The sequence below is a fragment of the Rhinolophus sinicus genome, linkage group LG09 (genome assembly GCF_036562045.2).
Source record: "Rhinolophus sinicus isolate RSC01 linkage group LG09, ASM3656204v1, whole genome shotgun sequence".
Taxonomy (NCBI): domain Eukaryota; kingdom Metazoa; phylum Chordata; class Mammalia; order Chiroptera; family Rhinolophidae; genus Rhinolophus; species Rhinolophus sinicus.
Window position 1 is genome coordinate 106,155,124 of NC_133758.1, and position 20,306 is coordinate 106,175,429.

General features: G+C 38.9%; 1 protein-coding gene across 3 annotated transcripts in view; it reads left to right on the plus strand.

Moving 5' to 3' along the window:
• Positions 1-20,306, plus strand: part of ITPRID1 (ITPR interacting domain containing 1) — a 124,205-nt gene that overhangs the window by 3,717 nt on the left and 100,182 nt on the right. For all 3 annotated transcript variants that reach the window (XM_019726208.2, XM_019726211.2, XM_019726210.2), the window contains exon 2: positions 19,052-19,233. In XM_019726208.2, the coding sequence (XP_019581767.2) occupies positions 19,074-19,233 (160 nt within the window). In that variant the 5' untranslated portion in view covers positions 19,052-19,073. The remainder of the gene's footprint in view (positions 1-19,051; positions 19,234-20,306) is intronic.

Below are 20,306 nucleotides of genomic sequence, written 5' to 3' on the forward strand. Positions count from 1 at the left end.
ACTGCAAATACTAAAGTATTTAAAACCTACAGAAAAAGGTTTTGCGAACCAAACCCACAGAGCAAATATTTCCTAAATCTCAATCTTCCATCACCTTTCAGTAGATGCAAAAGAAGAAATTGGGCAAGTCCCAAATTCTCACATAGCCGTAATTAGAGCCTCAGGGCTGTGTCCACCTCAGGACTCTTCCCTCCACATCACAATGTGTCATCCTCAGACTCAACACCAGTGTCACTTTGAATGTGGGCAAGTCCCAGACTCTCTCTGGTGTTCCTAGTTTGTGAAATTATGTCTAATTCATTGAGACAGGCAGAGAATCTTGGATCTTAGATCTAGAAAGAACCTCAGATATGGCAGTAACCCAACTCTCATTTTACGTATGTAAAATATTTACATACGTAAAATGTTGCTTGTCCAAGATTTTACACTGCATTGCCCTCTGCCTGTACCCGAAAATGCACGATATAGCAGGCTCTGCCCAAGATAGTAGAGATGCAGAAGTGAGAGATTTTTGTTGTTGTTCTTAAGAATTTGATGATCTAGGAAGGAAGATAGACCAACAACATAAATATATGAAATGATTTCTTGTAAATACAATGACAGAAGTAAAACAAGGTATTGGGTGGGCTTGGAGGAGGGGCACACAGCCCAGGCGGCACCATTCATCATGTTAAAAATCAAAATTTTTGTTAACTTTTTTTCTTTTACAAAAACAATCTGTCCTAGGTCAATTGTTCTTAAAATGCTGCCAAATAAAATGAAAAAAGTAAAATAAAAATTGTTCAGAAGCATACAATCAAGAGATAACTACTCTTAACACTGTATTATATATATACTCATATCATGATTGTAGATTCTACATAGATATGTGCACACAATTGTGCATACATGTATACATTTCCAGTCTCTCTCAATATATGTGTAATTTTAATGGTTGTATATATATCCTGCTGCTATTTGTCACTTAGTGCACTATCACAAATATCTTATTTTAAAATCACTGAATCTCAGAATTGGATTCAATATACTAAATACCATCTAGGCCCACCACAAAAACAAGCAAGTTTTTTATTTTTGAATAGTTCTAGATGCACAGAAAACCTGCAAAGATAGTCCAGGGAGTTCCCCATACCCACTTTTTCCTGTTATCTTACTTTAGCATGGTATGCTTATTAAAACTAATGAACCAATATTGATACATCATTATTTATTCAAGTCCATACTTTATTTACATTTCCTTAGTTTTCACCTAATGTTCTTTTTCTGTTCCATGAGCACATCCAGGATACCACATTCCATTTAGTTGTCACGCCTTGTTAGTTTCCTCTTGACTGTCAGTTTCTGAGACTTCCCTTGTCTTTGATGACTTGGTCGGTTTTAAAGAATAACTGATCACGTGTTTTGTAGACTGTCCTTCAGTTGAGGTTTGTCTGGTGTTTTCTCATGATTAGACTGAGGATGTGGGTGTGAGGGAGGAAGATCACAGAGATAAAGCAGCACTGTCATCGTATCGTATGGAGGGGATGTACATGACGTCACGGTTGATGTTAACCTTGACCCTCTAGCTCAGGCTGCGTACGTCAGGTTTCTCCACTATAGTTACTCTCTCCCCACCCCGCCTCTTTTCATACTTTATTCTTTGGAATAAAGAATAAAGTGCATAGCCCATACCCAACGAATGGGAACTGTGAAGGTGGGGAGTCTCTACATACATTATTTGGAATTCTTGTGCCCAGGATAGTTGTCTATTCTTTCACAATTATTCATTTATTCAATCATTTATTTATATCAGGATGGACTCATGGATATTTATTTTAAGCTTTGGATTATAATCCAATACTGATTTACTTATTGTGTGTTCAAATCGTACCAGCTTTGGCCATCAGGAGCTTTTTCAGCTGCCTTTTATATCTTGCAGGTGGGAGTGGGAGTGTGTGTGTGTGTGTGTGTGTGTGTGTGTGTGTGTGTGTGTGTTAGGGAGAAAGGGGCAAAAACAGTGCCCACTTCCTATATTACTGTGTCAAGTCAATTCAGTTTATCAGGTATTTATTGAGCAGCCATTTATTTCCTATGAGCAAAGTACATAGGAATACAGTCCAGCTGCCTGGAGCGTCCTAGAAAATTTCCCCCAAATACCATTCATTGATTTGCGTTCTGAAACCATATTATACCTCAGTTACAGCACTGAGCAAGTCACGGCATGTGCAGTTGTTTTGAGTTACGGCTCTTTAATCCATTTCAGAATTAAAGATTACAGAGCTGCCTCCATTTTATTTTCTATATAGTCAGATTTAACACATTCACTGTTAAAAAGCAATTTCAGTTTTCCCACCATCTTTGATCTATTCTGTCGAGTATGGGTAATCTAAGCCATAAGACTGTACATTTTCCTCCATGGGGATCAGGGAAGTGAAGTAGTAAAGAAAGTGGGGATTTTTTTGTTGCCAGTAATAATGCAGCCCATAAACTTCTAAAATATATCTTGAATTGCTCTGCTTCTAACAATTTTTAGTTACCTATCGTCTGTTATCTGAGTTATTTTACATAGTATTACAACTCTGTTTATGACTCTATCTCCATCCTAATAAAAGAGCTCCTTAATTCAGGGAGACTATTTTATTTTTATATCTATAGTACCTAGTAGAATGCTACCCCGGAGAGGCTGCTCCGTAAATACTTGTTGAGATGAAACTTAAATGAATAAGATTTGAGTTTGGATTTAAAATCCAGCCTACGTTTCATTACTGAGCTCTAGAGCTATGCATACAAACTGCCTGCACAATTATTATTATTATTGTCCACATCGTATATACAACCCCAATACATCGAATGGTGATTGTTCTAATGCATGAGTGCAGTGATCCCCACAATAATTCTGGGAGGAGAGTATCTGTAAAATAAGTATTTTCATTTTAATGGTGACAATATTGAGTCTCAGAAACTGAGACCTGCCCAGTGTCTCTCAGGTAGTTAAGTGTTGGAGCCAGAGCTGGAACTAAGCACTTGTGGCACTAAGTCTTAAGCAATTTACTGAAAAACAGGGTTTTTCAATATCAACATTTTTGACATTTAAGACTAAAAAGTTCTTTGTTTGTAGGGAAGGTGGCTGCTCTGTGCATTAGGGCGTGTTGCACTGTGTCCTTGACTGCTAACCAATAAACACTGGCAGCATCTTCCACCCCACTGTGACAACCACAAATGTCACCAGATGTTGCCCAGGGTTCCCTTGGGGGTAGAATCAGTTCCGGTAGAGAATCAGTGGTCTATTAGCAGCTACAACGTGGTAAGTGCTCAGGGCCAAGCACAGGCAAAATAAGGGTGAAAGAGGAGGAACTCTTCACAGTGAGGGCAGAATTGGATTTAGATCTTTCCTGTGGAAAGACTGAATTGGCTGAGCAGGAACTATGGTGATGAGAAGGAATACCAAGTATTTGTTGACCTCGATGTGCCAAATTTAACTCTAGGGGATAAAATATAACAAGCATTGTGAAATGTTTTCCTAAAATGAAACACCATCTTAACCTCCACCAAGTGGAACACAGAGCTATTTGGGGTCACTGAGTCTCATGTTAAGCATTTAGCATCATATTATCTGCTAAAGATTCCTTAGGAAAGAATAGCCTCCCATTTATTTTTGTAGCTTACTAACCTATAAATCAGCCCAATCATCATTTAACTATATTGTACATGGGGATGGTCTTTTCTAGTAAGTTTCTGGCTCATTGGAAATGTTCAAAAAATATTGAGCTTGATTGATTTTGCATGAATGTAGAAGGAAGGAAAGCTTAAGCTTTAGCCCTTGTCTCCGTTTAGTCAGGGCTCCTGGGCCTGATTAGAAACTCTCTCAACAAATATGACAATCAATTCTCTGACTCAATTTGGTGGAACCAGAAAAACTGGGCTAAATCTACTTCTCCTCTGTTCAGAATCATGGGAAATCTGAGAAAGATTCTGACATCTCTGAAAAATTATTCTCTCTTTCCCAAAACTGAGCATTTAGAAAGTATACAGGAGCTTCTGGTACTCTCTTCTATGAACTCTGAGAATGAATATATATATTGCATATTATTACGTATATATTACATATAATATATATATTATGTATATATATTATAATTGTTAAGAATATGGATTTGGGAATTGGATAGGCCTAGTTTTGCCTGATTCCTGGCTCTATTCATTATGATTTGTGTCACTAGGCGTGAGTTGCTTAATATCTGTGTAACTCAGTTTCCTCATCTATAAAATGGGGATGAAATAACTTCCACCTAAGTTTCTTGGTCGACTCAAGTAAGAAAATGTTGTAAAACTTTTAGTATGGGGTTTGGCACAAGACAATAATAAATGATGGCTAGCATTATCATCATCTCATCTTATTTTCGTCACCACTGTTAAGCATAAAAGTCTTTTATGGGAAGAACTTGGTTGAAATGAGAGTGGGTATACCTTTGAAGCTGTGTGGACATAATTCTTTTTATAAAGTGGAAATGCTTCAATTAGTCTTAGTAACAAGTGTGGGTCTGATGGAGATGCTAGGAAGCCTGAAGTTCTCTCTTCCCACCCAAGGCTCTGCCTCGGAGCATTAAAACCATCACCACTATCATCATTCACATCTTCTCTGTAGGAGAGGTTTGCCCAGGATGAAAGTGGGAAGAGTAGCACAACTCTTCTAGCCTAATTAATAGGCTTTTAAATGTTTAATAATAGGAAGTGGGCATATGCATAGAAGAACAATGTCAAGAAACAAAATTGGTCAGAGTTCAAGCAAGAGAAAGGGTGCACTAACCAGTAACAATGATTCTGAAATGTTGCTCTTATGACTCACTGCATCAGAGTTGTCTTGGAGAACTTGATAACCATGCAGATTTTCTCATCGCACCCCAGACCTGTCAACTAAAACCTCTAAGATTAGGCACTCCCATGCACACTCAGGTTTAGAAACCCTTGAACCAAAAGTGTCAACTGTCTTCTCTCTCTCTCTCTCTCTCTCTCTCTCTCTCTCTCTCTCTCTCTTTCTGATAGTTTGAACCCATTAGACAGTCCAACAATACGACTGATTCTATTCGAGACTTCTCAAGCAATGTGATGATTATAATTTGGCATCTCATGTAGATCCAAGGTGTCACTTCTCCAGAGCTCACATGCCTGCTTCTGCTCAGGCACTCTTAATCTCTCCTCTCACCTTGCTCTCCTTCTTGGTCTAGACCATACTCGCACTCCAGGCTCCTTCCTGTAGTGAACTCATCTGTCACCATAGCTTCATTTAAGATCTGTTTTGTGGATGGATATGCATGTTAGCCCAGACCTCATTGCTGAACTCTATAGACTCACTATCCAAACTGCATACCAAGCTTCCCCTTTCTGTTTCCATGGGAACCCCAAACTCTACATTTGCAAAACAAAACTCACTATGTCCCTCCATAAATTTACAGCTCCTTCTGTAATTCCTGCTCAATAAATGAAATGGTATTCATTACTTACCAAGTGGGAAACCTGAGAATAATCTTGACCACTGTCTCCCCCACATAGTGGATCAGTCAATAACACCTACTGATTTTAGTTCAAAAGTAACATATCTTTCTCTCTCATCTTGAGGCCACGGTTGCAGTCACCGTTATATAACATCTCACCTGGTTCCCAGTCTCCTGTCTTCAGTCTTGTTTCTTCCATTCATTCCATTTTCCATATTGAAGCAAGGGAACTTTTTAGAATGGAAATCTGAGCATGTCACTTCCCACTACCCTCAGAATAAAGCTCAAACCTCTTAATGTCATGTGAACCCTTCATGTCCTGGTTACTCGTTCCCTCTCCAGCTGTCACTTGACATTGTCTCTTCATATATTATCTAGTAGCCACACTTAGATTCCTGCAGTTCTTCAAGTGGACCGTTCTCTCTCTTGCCCTTAGACTTTTGCATATGCTGTCCCTCTGCTTGTATCAACCTTCTTCTCCGCACCCCAAGCAGAGAATAAGGGCTTACATTTACTTACCGGCACCCTTTAGAAGGCTATTTCAGACAAAAAGGATTACAAGTGAAATCAGTTAATTGGGAATACGTTAAAACTCTGCCTCTTCTTTTAGCCTGTTTTCCCAGGATGACGTATTAATGGTAGAAGCGTTGTGTAAGGGATTCCTGAGACCTTAGTTCTAGTGGCTAATATGTCAAAAATTCATTTTGTGACACTGTGAAATCACTTAGTTTTCTTGTGTCTCACTTTCTTTATCCCTGCCATCCTTTTACAAGAACTCTATGTAGGTCTAAAGAAATCAAGGTAATAAGAATGATTTACTTATTGAAAATATGGAAAACGAATGGCATCACATTCCCAATCTCACTTTTGCCCTACCCTCACATCTTTACTAACTGGACCACCTCCCCTTTGCAGTTTATTCCCTTCTCCCTAACCTCCTTGACTAATTGCTATTCTCCTTCAGGACCAAGCTTAGCCTGTGTATTTTCCAGGATGCTTATTCCAGATCCTCAAAACTAGGCTGAGAGCTCTACCTGTGAGATCCCTTAGAATAACGAAGCATTGGCTATCAATTGCCCATCATTTCACACACTTTGGTATTTTGATATATACCTTCTATACTTTTCATGCAGAAAGCTTTTTTGTTTCTTCAATGATGTACACATTATTTTTCTAAATCAACTATGCCTCTTAAGAGGAATTGATTTTCTCAAAACCATTCTAGTAGAAACCGGGTTTAGATAGGGTCCCATTCTCCTAATTACGAATGCAGATTCCAATGCATTGTGTTCTACAACCTCCCAATAAATGAACTAATAAATAAACACAGATGTAACTAATGGGTAGCTAAAACATGGGTAATTAAGAGTTTCTTTGTGGATGCAATTGCATTCCAATTTTTATTTAAAAATCACTTTTTATTGAAATCCTCTGAAATGAAACGTGTTAACATAGAAACTTCATTTTCCAAGTGTATTTCTGGATATGTTATTTCAATTAATATCTGCTTTGTCAGTTAGCCTTTGTCTAAGACCACCACATCCCGACAGGTGGTGTACACTTTCTGGTCTCCTCAGGACCAAGAGAGTAGTGGATGCCACAGGAGAAAGAGAATGCTAGTGTTTTCTCAGGCCTCGAGACATTCCTGGGCTTCTGAGAGTAAAGGTCTCAGGTACTGCTGGTGGAGGTGGGAGAAAGCCTCAAAGACAAGGGAAATCTTCCAGGACATGTTTGAGGCCAGCTTATAAGCTTTTTCAAATCCTGCTCACTGAAGCTAGGGGCTCTGCAGAGGAAACTCACAGCTGTCATAGAGGGGGAGGGAAGATGTTGTGAGGCCCTTTCTTTCCCCTCATTGCCCTTGAAGGCAACCTCAGCACGTCCTTTTTATGTATTGGGGTTCCTGTTTGTTTGACGTGAAATATAACTTGAAATGCACTTGGTCTTTTCCATCATTTCAAACTCTAATAATACAGCTTATTAAAATGAAGAGTATTGTTGGCATGCATGGATCAAGAATGTAATAATCATTAGGTAGTGATTTAGTATTATGTTCTTTACAAGGATGCATGCTGAATGTGATTGTGAAACTTAATTTTAAAAAATGAGGTTGATGATGTGCTTATTAATCTTTCTAAAGTGAAACTACCTGAATCTTTCAACAGAAATACATTATGGATCTGGAAATTTCATGGAGGAGAGGACTGATATTAGCCGTACAGTTTGTTCCCTTTCCTTCTTTATGGGTTTGGGAGAATGTCTGAGTATTTATGTTTTGTTCCCTCTGAACTTTCAAGAAGTTCCTGGGAATTCGATCTCTCCATCCAGAATATCAAATTCGGCTGTCCTCATTTTCAGTGATGGTTTGCAATGCAAATCATCGGGGGTGGTAACACACAGCACCATAACCATGGTAACCAAATTAAGACAAGTTTGCTTTACTGCCTCAGCAAAGTACTTTTCAGTCCTGCATTCAGAGCTGATGCCACTCACTGCCAACAGGTCAAAGGGCATTAATGGAAAAGCAGAAGGGTTCATAGAAATAAAAACACAACTGGAACCATTATATTCATTCCCCATACGCTCTTCCTCTGAGTCCAGTACTTGTTCCTCAGAACTCCCGCCATTTCTAACTGCTTTCTTACATTCTTTCTTTAGAGGGCAGGGTAGAGAGAGAATCACTATATATATATATACCTTGATCCTCAACTTGACCATGGATTTTGGTAAGCAGACTGTCCTGGCTTTCTATGACTAACTTTTAAATAAGAACAGATGGAAACTTGGGTCACAGTTCTGTGGTCATAAAGACTTTTGAGTGGTAGCAGCTGTAGTGCTGAAGGAGACAGGAAGGCATCTAAGACCTCTACAGACACTTTTTGTAAACAAGTGCAGCGAACTTCAAGGGCCACTTCTCTGCTAAGACACCTTTCTTCTAGTATAGTAACTCTTACGTTTCCATCCTTGGGGGAGGGGATGTTAGTTCTTCTCATTTCTTCTCAGTTGGACTAAAAGGGCAGTGATGGCATGTTCTGAATCTTTTCTACCTGCAGCGGTGTGACCGGCTATTAGCAATAAGATAAGTGATCTAATTGTCATGGATTCTGGCCTGGATGATTTCAGCACCCAGGACTCCCTGCGTGGCTTCCATTAACATGGAAAAGTCTAAAACACAGGTGACGGGAATGCTCTAGGATCAAAATTGTTAGCTTATTTCCCCTGTATTGTGAGTACTGTTTCAAGCAATATTTCTGAGGTGAGATGCAGAAATTGTATTTTCCTTCTTTTTGTAGCTATTCTTTGTATCTTGGGACTTTTGTGTCACGTTCACTGATTATTTTTTTCCTTACTACCGGAGGGAGGTCTAGCTCATTAAGATGAAGCAAAACAGTTAAACTCTGGTTTTAAATTAACCAGTGAATTCACTAAATATGAAAACTGAGCTTGAGATGCTGGGACCATGTGGGATTTTTTTGGTACAGGTGGAATCTGCTATTGAAGTAAAAACTTCTCCTTTTGAAAGCCTGGAGAAAACTGGTTCAGGGAAAGGCTTGTGAGGTAAATAAAAGACACCAGTTACATTTGGATTTTAGATAAACAGCAATTTTGGGGGTATAAATGTATCCCAAATAATGCATGGGTCATACTTATGCTAAATTTTTTTTTAAATTAAAGTTCATTGGGGTGACAATTGTTAGTAAAGTTACATAGATTTCAGGTGTACAATTTTGTATTACATCATCTATAGATCCCATTGTGTGTTCACCACCCAAAGCCAGTTCTCCTTAAATAATTTTTTTTAAATCTGAAATTCAAATGTAACTCCACGTCTTGTGTTTTTAGTTGCTAAACCAGGCAACTTGATTTAGGGCTACAGATTGAAGAAGGTTGTAAGAAAAGAAAAGAGCAGCTACTTTTCTCACTGTTAACCTTTCACTATAATTTCCCATTGAAAGATTACCTAATTATCATTATTTTAGTATACCATATTAGGAAATGAGTTAATCCTGGAGCTAAAACCTTAAAAGGAGGAAGCAGTCATCAAAATACTCAAATGAGTTCAGAGTTCAGTGATACTTGTCTCATAATGTTAACACGTGAGATGTTGTTATGAGCTATTGAAATAGATTATGATCATGTTTTTATGTCATAGTTGACACCAGAGTGCTGCCTAAATGGCCTTGCTCAGAGATTCTCCACCAGTGTGCCCAAGTGGGTGTCCAGTGTGCTGGGAGCTATTGATCCCCTTGTCACGGGTTGTCCTCAGGGCTGGTCATCTCCCAGAGCAGGCTCCTCTGGGACTCTAGAGGGAGCCCAGGGGGAGCTGGGTGCACAGGTGCTCTGAACGTTCGAAACCTGGAAAACACACTCATCTGCTCGGGTCATGGTCCAGGCGTGGTGGGAAGCCTGCGGTCTGCACAGTCACAGGGTGACCTCTGTGGGCTACGGAGGCAAATCCAACAAGTTATTGAAGGTTTCGGGAAGAAGAAAGTGGATCTAGAGAAAACAAGCATTTCTATAATACTTGTGATTGTACTGCAGAGTACAAAAGAAACTATCTTAAAGGACACATTTGTCTTTCATGACATTGGCAGTTTTAAAATAGAACAGGCTCAACACTTTGTAAAATGTCCCTCAAGTTGGACGTATGGCATAGTTCTTCATATTAGATTCAGTTTATGCATTTTTGGTGGGAATGCCACTGAAACAAGATGTCCTCAGTGCGTCATATCAGGAGGGACGTGATGTTACTCCGTCCCATTACCTGAGACGTGAATAAGGACCACTTGGTGAAGATGGTATCTACTAAGTTTCTTCACTGCAAACGTACTGTTTTTCCCTGTGTATTTCTTGAGGAGATATTTTGAGAAAATTTAGATATCTTATGTCTCATGCACTTTCACTGGCTCAGTTTGACACCTAATTACTGAAATGGTTTATTACTACCATGACCTTCAGTTGATGATTTTCTAACTCCATCACTCCTTCTACCACTATTTATTGGCATTCTACTCTAAAAATCACTTTTTCTTCTCCCCATCGTCTGTACCTTTTATACATTGGTACATATCACCTCACTGCTTTCCAGTTAGGTAATTAATCTTTCCACAAACATTGAGTAGTGTCAATTTCCCCACCTTCTAGGTATTCTGTCTCTAACGAAGTTATAGCTGAGAATTGAATATGGTAAACTCTTCTTTTTTTAGTTTTCATTCCTTGAATAGTAATAAGGTTCATTAATTTATATTTTTCAATCATTCAGTCATCGATTTTCTATTTTTGAATTGCCTGTTCATTACATTGCTTCTACTTCTATGTAGCTTTTTCTTTTTGATTTGTAATTTCATGTCATACATTAAGGACATGAAAACTTCTAATGTCACATATACTGCAAATATTTTTACACTTGTTTTGTTTTTTTCTATTTGACATGTTTATTATTTTCACCACAGTAAATTGTAAATTTTTATCTGGTTAAATCCATTATGATATTTCTTCATTACCTTCCGTATCATTTCTCCACAGGCGTTTACCACCTGAAGATTAGAAAAATGTTCACCAATATTTTATTCTAGGACTATTTTCACTTCATTTTTCCCATTAAATCCTCAACACTATGGAAATTTATTTTAATGAATTATTTGGGACTCTATTTTTGTTTTGTATTTTGTTGTTTAAATGATTTTTTTTAGTTTATAAATAATTATAGACTCACATACAGTTATAGAAAATAATAAAAAAATCTACTTGCCTTAATGGAGGGTTCTTTTCAGTAATGCATAAGTAACCTATTTCTGTATATTTGGATTTTTATCTAGGATAGACTTTGTCTTCCCAATATAACAAATGGGTACAAAGTTGTAAAATCATGACAGTTTCTTATAATCATTCATAAGGAATAAACCTATTCCCTTCTCTACATTCCCTGAGATTTTATGGTTATGGCCATGCAGGAGAAGGAGGGATGAAGACAGCTCAGACATCAGAGGATTAAAACAGTCCAGGTGGGAAAGGAAATTAGACACAGGAGCTTAAATCTTGATCTCTTCTCCTCACTACCAGTTATTTGTGTTCTTGGACAAAACACTTTCTCACTTACGTAATTAAGAATTTTACCATGATGATGGTTCCCTATTAGACTGAACTGTGATGCAATTTTTATTGTATAACAATATATTTTTAAACTTGAGATGTTTACCCCTGAAGATCTTAAAGTGAATTGCTTGACCAGTCATTTTTTAAAGGTATTAGGAAAGGTATATGGAAGAAAGGTGTAATAAAGCTCAACTAAAGGTATTAAGAGAAATAACCATCTACAATGGTCAGGGTTCTCCAGAGAAATGAAATAGGTAGATATGTCTGTATGTATAGATATCTAGAGAGAAATATCTATGTCAACATCTATTTATCTATCTATAGAGAGATTTAGTGTAAGGAATTGGCTCACACAATTATAAGGTCTGAGAAGTTCCATGATCTGCCATCTGCAAGCTGGAGACCCAGGAAAGCTGGTGGTGGTGTTCCATTTTGATTCCCAGGTCCAAGGACCAGGAATATCAATAGTGCAAATCCCAGTTCCAGAGCAGGGAGAGACGGACGTCCCAGCTCACTCCGTGAAGCAGCGAAAAAGAGAAATTTCCCTTCACCTTTTCCTTCTATTCAGGCCCTCAGCAGATTGAATGGTGCCCATCCACATTGGGACGAGCAATCTGCATTACTCAGTCTACTGAGCCAAATCCTAATCTGTTCTGGAAACACCCTCACGTTTGCACCCAGAAATAATGATTAGCCAGATATCTGGGCACCCCATGGCCCAGTCAAGTGGTACATAAAATTAATCATCGCACCATCAGTTAAGATGACTTGTGATTTCAGTACGCTAACATTGAAGAACATCTGTTTAATTGTTGCAAAGCCACTGCTTAATAGCCCTTTGGTGAAATTTCTGCACACATGCATTTTAATCCCCTTGTCTGGAACATTTGCCTATCCATTATCCCATCTTCAAGAGCTGGGGCCAATACTTCCCCTTCCAAGAAGCCTATTTTTATGCCCCTGACTAAACATTTTCCTCCTTTACTATTTGAGAACAGTTGCTTTGTACTTCTCTTAAAATGCATATTATAGTCTGCTTCACAGTATGTAGTTAATAAATACTATTTCTTGTAGTCAACTGTAAGCTCTTCAAAGTTTCTTTGTACACAGCAGACAGTAAAATATTTAATTGAATGGACTTAGTAGATTTCGTTATTGAATTTCTTTATCTGTTAGTTCATTTGTATAATGTGCTTTTGTAACAATTAGTGCATGGTAATGTGCCTGACACGATAGAAACTACAAAGATGAGTAAGTCACAATTCCCCCCTCCCCTTGAGCAAAGACAGAGTCCAAGGTCAGAAGTAATCATTCATTCATTAAAGGGTTATTGCCGATCACCTATTATTATCCATGTCATACACTAAGTACCACGGATACAAAAATGTGTCAGTCATGGTTCTTGCCCCCAAGGAGTCCATTTAGTTGTGTGGGAAAGGCAGAAGTGTACATAAACTACTTGACTTGAGTGTGAAAAGTGCTACAGTAGTGGTTGCACAGGTTGCTGTGGCCTAAGCAGGCTAGGGCGGGAGTGATAAGGTGAAAAAGTTCTGTAGAATAAGTTCTGTTTGAATTCATGAAATGGTATCCAGTAAAGAGAAGGGTGGTGCTAGTAGAGGGATCTTCCCCCAGTCAGATCAGTGAGGAGGGCAAGTTTGAGAACAACAGGAATTCTGTGCATCCAGAATATGGTGTGCATGAAGGGACCTGGATGCAAGGATGTGAGAATGGAGATGAGCAGTAGATCATAGATGCTCCCACACCCTTTCATTCTCCCTCCTCAGGAGGAGGCAAGGCAGATGTTGAGAAGACAAAAGTAGAAATGTTGAGAAAACTGGGACTCATTGAGAAATAAAAGTCACTTTAAAGTGGGGAAGGAGTTGGAACTGGGCTAGCAGTAGATAAATCAGGAGATCCAACTTTACCAGACTTGCAAGCATTTCAAGTTTCCAGGAAGCTGTATGACGGTTCGTGAATTACTAATCATTTGCTTATTTCACCAGCAAAAGATGAAAACTCCATGCCCAAGAGAACTGACTTTGGGTTCCCAACTTGGGCATAACTGCCTTGTCTTTAAATCCAGCTTGCTCCGAAATGACAAGAGCGAGCACCCTTCACATATTTCCTGGTGGGAGGAAGCCACCCACAGAAAAAGTCATCACAGACTGCTTGTTCCTCCCGGCAGAGTGTTGACAGAACACTCTCTTCCCCAGGATCTGCCTTTACTTCACTGAATCACTTGGGAATCTTGACAAGTGTTTGTGGGACTTTGATACTTGGATAAAAAAGAAGAGCAAAAGGGCATTCCTGGCTTGGCTTTGCTGCTGGCGGTTCTGCGTGGTCTCCCTAACCTATGAGTAATCGGAGCAATGTTTTCTTCTTCTTGCTTGTATAGTTTTGATGGACATAACTTTAAAATATTTTTTAAATGGGAGCTCCATTAGTGAAGTATTAAATAGTCTATGTGGAGGCTAGAAATAGGATAATCAACTTATGGAGTTATGTCATCTCATCCGATTCTCTCATGTTATGCAAGAGGAAATTACAATCCAAGACAACTGAAAACTACATGCCCAATGTCATTCCACCACTTGACTATTTGGTGATTCATTAAAATAAGTTACTTGTTTTGTTTCCCTGGTGATGAATTAAGATCTTTATCTGCTTGTTAGCTGTTGGTTAGGCACATAAGAGAAGGTAAAAGAAAGTATTTACTCAGATAGTTTTGGTTGAAATGGCAGAAGTGGGCATCAGGTAATTACTCAGAAAACTCTGCTTCAAAATGGAGGTAGAAAATACACACACATACACACGTGGGTATGTATGCATATGTATGAAATCCTTAATGATTTTATAACCAAATTTGCTTTGGTATTTCTCAATTCCTCAACTTCCAATTCCTCAATTTCTCAATTCATTCAACAAATGTACACTGAGTACCTCTTCCATACAATTATGATATGAGAGCTAGGATCTCGGTCCCAAAAAAAAATCTCAGGGTGGTTCAACAGAAGTGCAAACACAGACTTAACAAAACAATGTGATTTGCATTGAACAATGGGATTACAGAAGAAAAATTAAAGCCACACTCATATAAGGAGAGCATGTAGATAGAGAGGATAAGAGGATTGAAATATAGAGCACTCAAAGTTTAGAAGCTAGAAAGGAGAAAACTGGGAAAAGAGCTTGAGGAAACAAGCTTTGAGTGAAGTAGGAGGGTATCTCGAAGAGTGTGGTATTAAAAAAAACAAATGAAAAAGTTATTTCCATTAAGAGGAAGTGGTCAACTCCATCAAATGCTGCTGAAAAATCTAAAATGGTAAGAACTGATAGTCGACCATTAGCGTACTGATTTGAGTGGGTTATAAAGAGAATGGGGGGTATGGATAGTGTTACAAGTGAGCAGATTATTGAACTGAGTGGTCGGTCAGGTATTGATGGGTCATGTAGATTGATAATGAAATCTTCTAGAAAGATAACAGAAATACGATTTTATCATGTTCAGTAAATGAAGGCAAATGTCCTAGGTGTGGATGCCCACAGAGTCTGGTAGTATATTCTTTAAAGAACAGAGGAAAGAAAGTCGTCAAGCAGCAATGAAGCACATGGAGGAAATGTGTACCATCTCTAAGACTATGGTCCCATTTCAATAGGCAAAAAAAAAAAAGAAGAAAAAAAAAAGCCACATCTTGAGAGCGTGGCCAAGGAAGTTATGTCCAGGTTTCAATTAAAGAAAGGAGGTGAAGAGACATTCAGTGAAGAGCTTAGAGTAAAGGGGATTTAGTGGGTAACAGTCCATGAATTGCAGAGGGCACAGGGGTTGGAACAGTGTGGGGAGGGTGGTAAATTGGGCCAGGTGAGGCAGCATTCCCTGCTGAATGGACATGGCTCTAAGATGTGATGGGCACAGTCCTGTGGTCTCTGAGGGTAAGAAGCGCGAATCAGTGCTCTCAGCGTGTCAGCCTCGCAGGACTGTTCCCTTACATAGTGTGTGTAGGGAGGTGAACGGTGTCGGGCTCTGGTCATCATGTTTTCGAGAGCCGGGGGGGTTCTAGAGGCTTCCTTTTAAACTTCTGTAAGTGGCGGTACCGCTGGGAAAAGGGCAGGATCCTGGGGCACATGCCTCTTTCTGCATACTTCTCTTAAATCCTGCTACTGGGAACGTCACCGTATATGGAGGCTGGAAGGGAACAAGGCAAGTCTGGACCCTTTTTGAGATCTTGAAAGAAAATGTGATGTAAGATTAATGAAACAAAACCAATTTTTTCCTCACTTAATTATTTTAAAATTATGAACACTTGATAACATTTCAGTGCATTTCTTTTTTGTCTTTTCAATACATTGTTTTTTGTTTTTTTTTTAATAAAATTGAGTTCTTGGTATACTCGTATACATAGTTTTGCATCCTCTTTTTTTAAATTAATCATCATAATATAAGACATTTCCCACATCAACGGAAGTTCTTTATACACATAAGGATTAATGACATAGTACTCAGAATAGAAATACTCTGAAAAGAGAGAAGGCTCTGACTGCACAGGGAACAACGCAGTCCAGGATGAGGGTTCACCTTGGGCTAAGTCAGCGCTGGCAAGAATTTGGTTCCAAATGTCCTGGGGACAGACGAGTTAACTAGAGGGAACGGCAGAGGCCACATGCCATAACTTCTGCCCTGTCAGTCCGCTGGGCAATTCAGGGCTGCCACCTGATCTGTGTCCCTTTCCAGAGGGCTGCTCTGGGGGTCAAGCCAGTGGATGCCAAAGGAAGGTCATCTAAGCATCAGAGAATCCATTTCCAGAAGCAGATGTGTTTACTGACTGGGAAGGCATCTACTAAAGCAGAGGGGGACAGAAGAGTTTTTCTTTACAGACTGGCCCCTGACCCTCGCATTTAGCAAAGGTTCCCATTTTCCTTGGCACACTTTTTCCTGCTCGAAAGCCAGGCACCACTGTGCTGGCAGGGAGCACGTCCTCACTGGTTGTTCAAGGCTGGAGGGTGAGGTCAAACATGCCATTTATCGTAGAACAGACATCTGGGGACGTACCGATAAAGCAACACTTTTATCTAGAACTTTGATCATTTTTAGTGTTATACTCGTAGTTGAAAAAGTGGTGGCTAGGTTAAAATTCAACAAATTCAGCAATTTGTCAGTTGCTTGATACCTCCTGCTCTCATTACAGAGCAAAATCTCTCTTGCTAAATAGAAACTGACTTCCAGGCAAGGTCAGTAAAGGAGCAAGAATATTTAGGGGATTTTATTTTTTCATAATATGTTATTCCTTTCTTCAAACCCCGATCCTTTATTGAGTCTGATATTTCATGAACATCGTTAAGCATGATTTTGGAGTTTTTCTGCCCTGTGAAATTTTGCACTGTCAGAGTTGGTGCTTTGATTATAATCTGCACGCACGAGACAGAAGACATTGCCAAAGAGAACTCAGTTTTACTCAAAAGACCCAAAGCTTATGTAAAATTAAATAACTAAAAATTAAATGCAGTGTCTAAAGGTTATTTTTTCTACTGTTACGAATTCTAGTCTACCAAACAATTCTATAAAGGTTAGAAATATAATCTGATCTATATTATTTTTTTCTTGGATTATCATTGAAATTTTTACAAACATTTATTTATTCCCAGAGGATATTCCTAAAGTTGACTTTCTGAAATTTGCTGGCTAGAATGCTCACTGTTAATGTAGGTATTAAATGTCCCCCTTTTGCCCAAGTGTATAATTAATTGAAATGTCTTACTAATTCCTTTATTTTTTAATATAATATTAATAGTCATCACAATTGTCATCAATTTTTGCAGTAATTTACTATTACAATAAACATGTATTTACATTTCCCACGAATGATGGAATTTTACTAGATAAAGTATATAAGGAGACTCTTCCTGCCAGTTGCCCCTAGAATGTTCACCTGTACTTAGAATATTCAGATGCTTACAATGAATTTGAATAACTCGCCCTGTTGAAATGCTGGTTAGAAATGGTGGTCCATGTGTCCTGTGATCAGGGGTTATGCATAAGTTTAGGGATGCGAGACATGCTGCTAAAGGGGGTGTTTGACTATTTTGTCATCTCTCTAAGCTTGAAGAATAAACTACCGTGTTGCCCCAAAAGTAAGACCCAGCCGGCCCATCAGCTCTGCGTCTTTTGGAGCAAAAATTAATATATTTTAATATAATATAAGTTAATATAAGAGCTGGTCTTATTTTAATATAATATAAGACTGGGTCTTATATACTCTACCATACCATACTATACTATAGTAGAATACCGTGTTTGATACTAATTTTTGCTCCAAAAGACATATTAGAGCTGATTATCTGGCTAGGTCTTATTTTCAGGGAAACGGGGTAATGTCAATTTAAGTAGATGACATAGAAAGAATTTAGTTAGAAAGTGTGATTTTGAACCCTAGCTTTGCTACTTTGGTTTTGTACACACTTATTGAGCACCTACTATGTACTGAGAATTCAGTCATATCCTGGAGACGTATGGATGAGTAAGAGGGAGGCCCTTGTTCTCAACGTGCTGATAGTCTGGGGAGTTTACACGATTTACGCAGCTGCTCTAAGTGTCTGTCTCCTTCCCTTATTCTTTGAGCCTCATAAGGATGTTAATAAATGTCAAATGAGATAATGAGGGCAGCCTTTATTTCTTGTGCCACTTGCAAAATATAGTTATCAATATTCTAATAGTCCCAAACCACCCTATAGGGTAGATGGTACAGCTTCATAGTCATGGGAACAGAGCCAGGGTTTAAATCCTTGTTGCTATGCAGCCTTGGGGTTGCAGCTTAACCCCTTTGTTCTTCAATTTACTGCAAAATTGTGACATTTAGATTTACTTCCTTTATTGACAATTAGATAAATAAGGCTGTATAGAATTCAGCATAGAATCTAACACATAATATGTACTCCACTAAGGCTGACAGCTATTAAAATTCAGTACAATTCATCCCCCCTGTAAAAAATTAATCAAATGCAAAGAGGTTATATTAATTCACACAAGGCCACACAGTAAGTTGCAGAGGTGAGACTCAGCCAGTTTGATCTATTGCCAAATACCTCATTTTTTAAATGTATTCTGCGTCTCTAAAAATATTTTTATAGAGATTGTTGGATAAATTTGAAGGGTACCTATTACGTTAATCAGTGCTTTTAAACTTCCTCCTTGGCTGGGTGTATCCACTAGTCTAATTTCTTTACTCTATCCACATCCCAGACCACTGTAGTGCAGATGTGGCCTGGTGACGGGTGAGGCCACATTAGTCCCTGGTCTCCAGCTGCCTCTCCATTGAAAGGGAACCATTTCACTGCATTGAAACAGGGAACTTGGCTTGGGTGGGTGAGCCAGGCTCCCAAAGATTGTGAGCCTGGATCTGCTCATTGCGCTGTGAGCATTCTGGCCTTCTCTCTCTCGCTGAGCCATGCACGGAAGCTGAGCTCACTGTGTCTGATTTGTGTGTGTTTTAAATTAGTGTGCTGAATTATTCTCTTACGATGGCGGAGAAGTCACATGGATCTGACAACCCTCAAGGAAGCCAGGAAAAGAGCAGGAGAGACATCCTGAGGTCCACCAAGAAGGCATGGGCTCCCTTGGATGTGCCGTTGCCTCCTGGCTCTGAGGACGAAAGCCAGAGTCTCACCATCCCCACGCTGGGTGAGAATGGGCCCTCAGGGCTGTCTGAAACTGTGCTGCTTCAGGTGCTGAGGGATGTGGGGGCTTTGGGCTGGGGGCACATGATTTTGGAACAAGGACTTGGCTTTGAACATAGCAGTGCTCCTGGCATGATGCCAGAAACTTCTATGAAATGGGCATTTGTTTTATTCTTTTGGAAGTCCAATAGTTTTTATTGTATATATTTTTGGCAATTACAGTTGACACTCAATATTATATTAGTTTCAGGTGAACAGCATAGGGCTTCAACATTTATATAACTTACAAAGTGATCACCCCAACAAGTCTAATACCCACCTGACACTATACATAGTTATAATATTCGTGATTACATTTCCTATGCTGTCTTTTACATCCCCATGACTGTTTTGTAACTACCAATTTATATTTCTTAATCCCTTCTTCTTTTTCAACCAGCCCTCAAGCCTCCCTCCCATCTGGCAACCATCAGTTTGTTCTCTGTATCTATGAGTCTGTGTTCATTTATTTTGTTTTTTAGATTCCACATATAAGTGAAATTACATGGTAGTTGTCTTTCTCTGTCTGACTTCATTTAGCATCTTACTCTCTAGGTCCATCCACATTGTCACTGAGTGGTAAGATTTCATTCTTTTTTCATGGCCAAGTAATATTCCATTGTATATACGTACCATCTCTTCTTTATCCAGTGGTCTACTGATAGTCACTTGGGTTGCTTCCATATCTTAGCTATTGTAAATAGTGCTGCAGTAAACACTGGGGTTCCTATATCTTTTTGAATTAGTGTTTTGGATTTCTTCGGCTAAACACCCAGAAGTAGAATTGCTGGGTCATAAAGTAATTCTATTTTTAATTTTTTGAAGAAACTCCATATTGCTTTCCATAGTGGTTGCACCAATTTGGAATCCCATTAACAGTGCACGAGGGTTCCCTTTTCTCCACATCCTCGCCAACATTTGTTGTTTGTTGATTTATTGATGATAGCCATTGTGACAGGTGTGAGGTGATATCTCATTATGGTTTTATTTGCACTTGTCTGATGATTAGTGACATTGAGCATCTTTTCATTTATCTAC